We start from the raw sequence: 9,622 nt of genomic DNA on the forward strand, positions 1-9,622 counted from the left end.
GCGGAAGGGCGGAGGCCCGGGGACTGGAGGGGAGCAGGGGCCTGGGGCGCCCGCCGAGCCCGCTGGGAGCCGGGGGTTCCGCTGCCGGAGTCCGCTCAGCCTGCACGCACGGACGGCGCCGTCGGGGCCTCCTCCCCTCTTGCTCCTCCCTCCCTCCCCAGCCCGCGGAGGCGTTGCTTTCCCCCATAGGGCGGTGGGGTCTCAGGTACGTTTCCCGACTTCAGTTAGAGACGGAACCCACCGCTCACGCCAGGGTTTCCTCTGCTGCGTTAGTGAGGACCTGTGGTTTGCCAGCAGAGCCCCCCAGGAAGTCGCCCCTTTCACCTCCCCAGGCCTCTGTGGCCGCCTGACCTGATGAGTAACTCTTGGGGCTCCAACCTGAGCGCTCGGGGTTCTCAGAGGGTTGGGGGAGGCCTGTCTTTCCTCCGTGTGAGCCTCCTGCAGCCACCCGGGCTGGAATTCCCCCAACTGGACTGCTGCAGTCCCATCGGGCCATTTGTCTCCATGATCACGGGGGAGGGGGAGGGGAGCGCTGCCCCCCTCCCCAGCCAGTTCAGCCTTTAGTAGAGAACCCCTGAACTTCTCACCCAGACCGGATGCCCTGGGTGCCCTGCCTAGGACGCAGTGGGCAGAGGGGGCAGAGGTTGCACGCGCTCTCTTTTTCTTGCACACCTGTTCTTGGGAGGGATCTGGTCCAGCCTGGGGTTCAAGGAGGAGCCAAATGACAAGACACCAGCTATGTATGCGGAGCACAGACCCCTGAGAAGGCTTCTAGGAAGCACTTAACTTCTGCCCGGCCTTTGGGGCTTCTGAGTGAATGGAAGAGGAGCGCAAGGACAAAAATCCCTCAGCACCTCACTTGGGCAGATAGGTGAAGTGGTGGCCAGCATTTCATCCTGACCCCCCACCCTGCCTTTGTGGACTCCAGCCTGCCCTCTGCTGCTCTACCTGGAGTGATGGACTATAGGACAAACAGACAAAGTGCAGCCCCCACCCCCCTTGCCAGCTCCAGCTCAGCCAGGGCCTCCCCATTTTGTGGCTGTTTCTGTAGTAGCTACAAAATGGTGGCCTGGAGGGGACAGGATTCCTGGCCTTCCCCCAGGGAGGGGGAAGGCAGCTGTTGCTCTCCCTGCTTCAGCTTTAGGCCCCCCAGGAGAACAGCAGGGCCAGGAAAGAGGGTGGTGCAGGCTCCAGCTGCGCCCTCAGCCAGGCAGGGGCTGGTGAGCTGGAGGAGGCAGGCAGGACTCAGTTCCTGAGCCTTCTCACTTCCCCCATAGAGAGGGGGTGGGGAGATATTTGAAAATGCTTTCAATTGACATCTGAGACAAATTCTTCCACACAGTTTATAAGTCCCTAGACTTGCAGTTAGAACTCCCCCGCCCTCCAGGCACGCACACATGCACACATGCGCACTGGCACCACGTGCGCACGCATACGCACATGCGCCTGGGAGCCCAGGCCTACACCACCCTACTTCCCCTCTGCAGTGAGCTCACCTTCCGCCTCAGGGTCCTGGAGGGGGTTTGCTGTAGGGTCTGCCAGCTTCTGGAGGCCTTGATTCTTTCTAGAAGCCCTTCCTATATCCAGGTAAGCTGGTATTCCCTATCCACAAAAGGAGGAACTCAGATCTGTCTGAGGTGGTGTCTTGGCTGAGAGCAGATAGCTTTCTTGGAGTGGACTGGCTGATCAGTAGACCAGCTCAGAGGGCTGGTTATGGTTTTTCTGGTGGCTTCAGTCAGGTTTGAGTCAGAGGTGGTTGGAGGCTGAGGAGGTCTGTAAATTCTGTCTCTCCTCCACTGGTCAAGTCCAGTGTTGGGACTTGGTGAGCAGGGGAGAGAGCTAGGTATGCTTAAACACATGGCTGCATGGGGGGATGCCTTTTTCTAGAAGGTTTTCAAGCCTTGAGGTCTTGGATAGTTTCAGGGTGGGATTCCAAAAAGGTGTTTTTTGTTGTTGTTGTCCTTGGTGGTGGTGAATCATTTGCATCAAAGTAGGCTATAGCACTGACTTGTGAGAGTGGAACTCAGCAGGGGCTGTGGCAATGGTCATAAATCTTATTTAACCCTACTAGCAATCTCTGAGAGCTAATGGTATTTTCCTCACTTTGGAGCAAGGGAAACCAAGGCAGAGACCCGAGCAAGTTGCCCAAGGCCTCAAGCTGGTTAGAGGTGGGGCTAGACTGTGGGCCACAGGTTTCAGAATCCTTTACATTGTTGTCTGTGGGGCCCCTGGACTGACTTGGATTTCCAGTTAGTGTGCTCAGCCCAAGGGAGGCATTCACCCACATGAAGCTTGCTTGAAGAATCCAAACCTAGCAAGGTTTTCAGCAGCATTCTTCTGGTTGTCTGTGAGTTGGTTAAAAGTCTAAAGGTTTCCATCTGAACATGACCCCAAGGTGGCATCTTGTGGCTTCTGGGAGCAGCTGGCAGGGGCTGGCACATCATATGCTGTGTATGGAAGCCAAGGACAGAAGAGGAATTGAGGCAAGAATTGAAAACGCTCTCACAATCCTCACCAGGGTCTCTTATGTTCCAGTGGCTCACAGCCAATCTTAGGAGACAGGAATTTGGGACAAGGTGTAAACTGCTTTCCTGGACAAGTCTGATGGGTGATAGGGGCTCAGAATAACAGCGAGGGCAGAGGGAGAAGCAGGCTGTGCAAACCACAGCTACCTCTTGCTAAAAGGGCTCTAGTCTGCCACCTCACTAACTCTGTGCTATTTCTCCTGGTGCTCTGCCCATCCCCCAACCCCTGGGCTCCCTCAGGAGGATGTTCCCCAGCTACAAGGTTAAAGTCACAGGCATGAACCCCAAGACCAAGTATATCCTGCTTATTGATATCGTCCCTGCAGATGACCATCGCTATAAGTTTTGTGACAACAAATGGTAAGAGCCTTCCCTCAATTCCCTCCCTACCCCCCCAAAAAAAATCACCTGGTGCTCCATAAGGGGAGTTCCTAATCAGCCTAAGTGATTGCCAGCTCTTCACTAAGGTGTGCTGCCTTCACCTAAGACTACAGGGGCTGAGAACTGACCATAGTCTGTCCACCTGAAGCAGGTGGGTTGGGACTGAAAACAAGCTCTGGCGCTCAGTGTTTGTTGGATTTCATAGGTCTTCACTCTCCCCAAGTGGTGGACAATCAGGCCTTGATGACTGTGTGTTGGAGGGTTGTAAACAGGAACACCTGGTGGATTTAGACTCTGTTGGTGTCTCACTAAGAAGGAGCGTGTGGGCTGTTTTCTCTGGGGATTTTTTTTTGGGGGTCCGGTCGTGGGGCCTGAACTCTGGGCTTAGGTGCTGTCCCTCAGCTCTTCAGCTCAAGGCTAGTGCTCTACCACTGGAGCCACAGCGCCACTTCTGGTTTTTTTCATTTTGCTTATGTGGTGCTGAGGAATTGAACCCAGGGCCTCAGGCATGCAAGGCAAGCGCTCTACCACTGAGCCACCTTTCCAGCCCCTGGCTTTTTTCTTTTTGTTTATGTGGTGCTGAGGAATCGAACCCAGGGTCTCAGGCATGCAAGGCAAGCACTCTACCACTGAGCCACCTTCCCAGCCCCTCTCTGGGGACTTTAATGGTTTGGATTGTTGTCTAGCCTGTGGTGGCTGCCTTCTGGTTTTCCCCTCATGTCCTCTGCCTGCAGTGTTCCCCTCTCAGGTTGAACTTCTACATTCACATGGAGTGAGGCTGCTGCCTGGGGGTAGGTGGTAGACTTTTTGGCAAGGGCCTGGGGAGATGATTGGCAAATTGGCCAAACCAACCTGGGGGCCAGGTAAGTGAGGGATGGGCTGCTTTTCAGGAGGCCAACTCTATAGGATCTTGTCCACCCCTGGAGTTCAAAGCCATGTCTGCTTGAAAGCAGGCTAGCTGGGTGCCCGTGGCTCACGCCTGTAATCCTAGCTACTCAGGAGGCTGAGATCTGAGGATCACAGTTTAAAGCCAGCCCGGGCAGGTAAGTCTGACAGACTCTTATCTCCAATTAACCACCAGAAAACCAGAAGTGGTGCTGTGGCTCATAGTGGTAGAGTGCAAGCTTTGAGCTGAAGAGCTGAGGGACAGCGCCCAGGCCCAGAGTTCAAGCCCCATGACTGACAAAAATAAATAAACTTAAATAAGCAAGCAAGCTAAGGTCCTGGGCTCCATGGGGATAGAAATGGGGACAGATTTGGTGGCAAGGTACTAGCTATGTTTCTATTCTCTCTGCACATTAGATTAGAACTCAGAGCTGACTCTAACAAAGGGGCCAGCTGCCAATTCATTTCATACCTTTTTATTGGGGGGGGGCAAACAATTTAAAAGTTGTTTAAGTTCTTTGATAAGTTCCCTCCAATAGTACAATTTTATAACATTTTAAAATTACAAGTATAGAGCCCATCACCAGTGGCTCATGCCTATAATCCTAGTTACTAAGGAAACTTGAGATCTGAGGATTGGGGTTCAAAGCCAGCCCAGGAAAGTTTGTGAAACTCTTTTCTCCAATCCCCAAAAAGCCAGAAGTAGAGCTGTGTCTCAAGTGGTAAGAGTGCTAGCTTTGAGCATAAGAGCTTAGGGACAGCATCCAGGTCCAGAGATCAAGCCTCAGGACCAATCCAAAATAAGTAAAAATAAATAAAATATATGTATAAATGCATAGTTTCTGGAGTATAGCTTAATAGTATTCAGCATATATGAGGCTCTGGGTTTGATCCCCAGTACTTCCAAGAAAAAGTAAGAATTATAAATACACTACATATACAGAAGTGCCATGCAATCTATGTGATGAGCCTCAGTCCCTCAGATCTATGTCACACTTAGCATCATCTGCCCCTTCCTCCAGAAGTGAAGTGGTTTAGAACTGCTGTCTGCTCCCCACCCCCTGCTCTGCCCTGCCTCCTTTCCTGACCCATCCAGCGGTGTGATGGGAACAGCAGAGTGTTTTCCTCTCGGCACTGGGGCTGGCTCTCAGAGGGGAGCAGGACCCCAGTGCACTCAACTCCTCCCTCCATTTGCTCTATTGGTAGGATGGTGGCAGGAAAGGCTGAGCCGGCCATGCCAGGAAGGCTCTACGTCCACCCTGATTCTCCTGCCACAGGGGCCCACTGGATGCGGCAGTTGGTCTCTTTCCAGAAGCTGAAGCTGACAAACAACCACCTGGATCCCTTTGGCCATGTAAGAATGGGGTCTGCCGGGCCTTGGGAGGCAAGTCCTGGGGACTGGCAGGGGCGGGGCAGGGGTGGGGAGAATCCCCTCAGAGTGTGACCTGGGCCTTGGCACTTGTGTGTGTGTGTGTGGGGTGGTCTTTACAGAGGGAGCACAAGCCTCTGCTCCCATAGACAGCTGTATACCTCACATCTCACTTTCTGGCTAATGACTGTGGGCAAGTGTCTCAGTGAGACTTTTAGAGCCTTGGTTTCCTGTGGAGACAGTGGAAATGACCCTAAGTATGTTGTTCATGGTAGTGAGGTTTAATTGGAATGATACACAGAAAGCATCTTGCAGAGAGTGATGATGATGATGATGTTGATGTTGTTGATGATGGGCCAAATCTCTCAGCTTCACTTTTCCAAACTCTGATCTTGCTGGAGCATCACCCAAGACCTGAGGATGGACTCTGAAGCCCCTTTTTGGTATGTTCTATCTTCCTGGTCTCTGGAAGAGAAGACCTCCATTTGGCTCCTGGGTGTGCTTCTGGCTGGGATCTGGCGATCATGGGATTCTGAGGCCCCAGGGATGTCATTGCTGCCGCCGCCGCCCATCCAGCCTGGTGGATGCTCATTCTTTCCCCGTCTGGTGCTGGCAGGCCCACAACAAGGAGCATTTTATGTGGAAATATTTAGCTCAAGTGTGGAGCGAACAGAAGCCTGGCAGCTGGTACCATCTGCCAGGGCTCAAACCCTGCCCCTGAGGACTGCCATGGTTACTGTGGAAGCACGGGGCAGAGGCACTGCAGGGTGCAGGGCGGTAGAGGTTCTGGATGCATTCACGGTGCTCCACACATAACGCGCAGGGTGTGGATGGCGGAATGTGGTGGGACAGGTATGTCCCTCTACTGCCTTCCTTCAGCTTCCAGGGAGCTGCGTGCAAATGAGGATCCTGTCAACAATAGTTCTTCATGGAAAAATGCTCACAATGCTTCCTTTCTCATTAGCTGGTATGCAGTTCCTAGTTTGTTTCTTAGGATCTATTCAGTTCTCCATCAATGATGTATAAATGAACAGCTTACTAATTAACTCTTGACTTACCTGCTTTTCAAGTCACTATATGGGATTTGTTTTCCTTCCTTCCTCCTTTCCTTTCCTCCCTCCGTCCCTCCCCCTCTCCCCTCTCTTTTTGCCAGACCTGGGGCTTGAACTAAGGGCCTGGGCCCTGTCCCTAAGCTTCTTTTACTCAAGGCCAGCACTCTACCACTTGTGCCACAGTGCCACTTTTTGGATTTTTCTGTGCATGTGGTAGTGAGGAATCGAACCCAGGGCTTCATGCATGCTAGGCAAGCACTCTACCACTAAGCCACATTCCCAGCCCTTCCATATGGGGTTTCTATGCTCAGCAGGTAGATGGCAACCCAAAGCCAAGCCCCAGTCTCCCAAAGCTTCTCAGCTGAGAGGAGAGAAGCCACCTGGTCTTTCTGGTCAACACCTTGGTCTTGGTCCCACCTTGACTCTTGTGCTTGGCTGGAGTATGTTATCAGTCTCAAAAGATAGAGTGGACCCCCGTGATGGAGTAAGGAACCTGGACACAGGTAATCTCTGTGCAGACTCCAGGAGGCAGACCCTACAGTGAGTCTAGAACTTGTCAGGAGTTGCCTGTGGGTGTGAGAAGTACCCAAGCAATAAGGCTCTAGATTGGATTTCAGGTAGACTAGCTGCAGGGGTGCTTCTGAGCATGCTTTCACTTCTCCAGCTGATGCAGAAAATGGAAGGGGGAGGGAGTCTAGGGTTGAAAAGTTAGACATTCTCTAGGAGAGAGAGGCAGGCAGAGACAGAACGTGTGCGAGCATGCAAGCGCTCTGGCCTTCACAACCCAGGAAGTTTTCCCAACCTGCCTTATATTTTGGATCGCTGAACCTAGTTCTCCAAGGTGTTCATTGACAACTCGGCTTACAGCCTTATGTCTGAGCCAGTGGGGCTTGTTAGGCTGTGAGGCACCCTGGCTGTGTTGGTCCTGTGTGCCTTGGTATTGGGCAGGGGGGTTTCCCCTTGAGGGATGGGGAGCAGAGCATATCTGTCACGCTGTCACAGCATGGCTAGCACACAGCTGTGTGGTAGATCTTGGGGGCCGGAGGGGTTGTCTCAGGAGCTGGGAGGGAGAAAGCAGGCCCTTGGATCCCCTCCTGTTTCCCAGGCCTACTCCCTTTCAGCCCTGTCATCTGTCTTTCTGGACCCAGGGCTGTGGCTGTCTTGTTTTCAGCTATTTGAAGTGGGAGAAGCCCTGGTCACACAGACAAAGGTGACGGAGAGAATGCCAGCTTCCTGGCCAAATCAGGGTTGCCAGAGGGACGGTGACCTCCCATAGGATGGCAAAGAAGTCATCTTTCTTGGCTTCTAGATCCAGGAGCATGGGGAAATCATCTTGTACCATGAACTTGCCCCAAACATGCCCTTCCTTCTGCATCACTCACCTCCATATTTCCCCCCAAAAGCTTCTAGGCTTCAAGGGGCTTCCTCCAGCCATTCCCCACCCTGGGATCCTCACACTGTCCCAGGGGCTTTAACAGTTACCATCCATGTGATCTTCTCCTACAATGCTCACCTGTGCGGCTGGGACCTGTCTTGGGAAGTGGGCTGGGCTCAGTGTGAGCGGGGTCTGTCACCAGCGTGGTGAAATTGGGAAGCAGTTTGAGTGGTTGTAGTGTCATCTTGGGGTCTACCAAGTGGACTCAGTGTCTTAGGTTAGAAAGGTTCAAGTTCAACTCACCCCGTTTCCTCATTTTGGAGATGGCTGACAGGCCCTGTATTTACCAGTACATAAAAGCTTACAGAGTTGTGGTTATGGAGGGTGGGGGGAAGTGTAACCATTTTGGGATGGTCCATGTTTTACTAGTTTCCTTGTCTCTCAAGACTTCCTCTCTCAGGCTCAGAATCAAACCCAGCCTGTTATGCATGCTCAGTAAGCAAGTGCTCTACCCTCAGCCTGCTGTTTTTCTTTTGATGACCCAGGGTCCAGGTGAGGGCTTTCGTGGTAGGTAGTAGGTGGCTCTCTGGAATGGGGACCTCTCAGACCATCTAGCCATGTTCCCAAAGGAACTGGAAAAAACATGGCTTTTGCAGCCAAGACCCACAGGGATATTTCTAGTCAGAATCATGAAAGACAGGGTCAGGGTATGACTACTGGGTGTTGGAAGTAAGCTTACAGCCAGAGGTGGGGCAGGCAGGAGAGGCAGAAAGGATCATGGGAGCAAGGGCAAGATGGCACAGCCTCCCATGGCATGCCTTCAGCCCCACCTCTGATGTCTACAAAAGCTGTGTCCTGGGCTGGGAAGGTGGCTCAGTGGTAGAGCGCTTGCCTTGCATGCATGAGGCCCTGGGTTCGATTCCTTAGCACCACATAAGCAGAAAAAACCAGAAGTGGTGCTGTGGGTCAAGTGGTAGAGCGCTAGCCTTGAGCTGAAGAGCTGAGGGACAGTGACCAGGCCCAGAGTCCAGGCCCCACGATCAGAAAAAAAAAAAAAAAAAAGAGCTGTGTCCTTACCTACCACCCCCTCCCACCTCCTCACACCCTGCAAGGTCCTGAGCACTTGACCAAGTGGTGGAGAGAGAAGCTGCTCTTCCGGCCCCCACCCCCTTCCTAACATTCTAACCAGGGAGGCTGCAGTGTGGCTAGGTAGGGCCGTGTTCTGAGTAAGAGGCAGCTGGCATGTGGGGCTTATTTTTCTGTTCATCTGGAGGGAGGGAGATCCATGCGTGCATGTGAGCCAAGCTGGGGAGGCAGGGCTGGCTGTGCCGAGAGGCTGACTTTAACCCTTGCTGGTACAACTCCTCCGTCTCCTGAATGCACTACTTCCACAGGGCTTCACACCCAGCCCCATACATCAAAATGTCTTCGGCGTCACACCTCCAACTTCTCACTCCCCATCCATCCAGTTTCTTGCACCCCTCCACCCCCAGAAACCATTTCTTTCAGCATTAGCACATATAAACTAAATATACAATCTCAAGTCCCTCTTTTATATACAAAAGGCCCCATACTGTAGAAATGCTTTTTTTTTTGGTTGGTCGAGGGGCCCGGCCTGAACTCTGGGCCTGGGCGCTGTCCCTCAGCTCTTCAGCTCAAGGCTAGCGCTCTACCATTTGAGCCACAGCGCCACTTCCGGCTTTTTCTGTTTATGTGGTGCTGAGGAATCGAACTCAGGGCTTCATGCATGCAAGGCAAACACTCTACCACTGAGCCACCTTCCCAGCCCTAGACATGCCTTTTGTAAACGATATATCGTTGAGATCATCCCATTCTCAGTATTCCTTCCTTCCTTTGCTATAGCTGCATACAGCTTTGTTGTGTGGTTTATATACACACATACATACGTGAGAACTTTCTTCTAATAGATATGTGTGTGTATATACATATACTAGGAGAAATTTTATGTCTCAAATATATATATATATATATATATATATATATATATATATATATATATATATATTTTGGTCCG

At 52.1% G+C, this 9,622-nt stretch overlaps 1 protein-coding gene across 2 annotated transcripts in view; it reads left to right on the forward strand.

Moving 5' to 3' along the window:
* Tbx4 (T-box 4) overlaps positions 1-9,622 on the forward strand; it is a 25,782-nt gene that overhangs the window by 6,027 nt on the left and 10,133 nt on the right. For both annotated transcript variants that reach the window (XM_013013245.1, XM_013013244.1), the window contains exons 3-4: positions 2,766-2,885; positions 4,998-5,145. In XM_013013245.1, coding sequence (XP_012868699.1) covers positions 2,766-2,885; positions 4,998-5,145 — 268 coding nt within the window. The remainder of the gene's footprint in view (positions 1-2,765; positions 2,886-4,997; positions 5,146-9,622) is intronic.

This window comes from Dipodomys ordii, unplaced genomic scaffold (assembly GCF_000151885.1).
Source record: "Dipodomys ordii isolate 6190 unplaced genomic scaffold, Dord_2.0 Scaffold19, whole genome shotgun sequence".
Lineage (NCBI taxonomy): Eukaryota > Metazoa > Chordata > Mammalia > Rodentia > Heteromyidae > Dipodomys > Dipodomys ordii.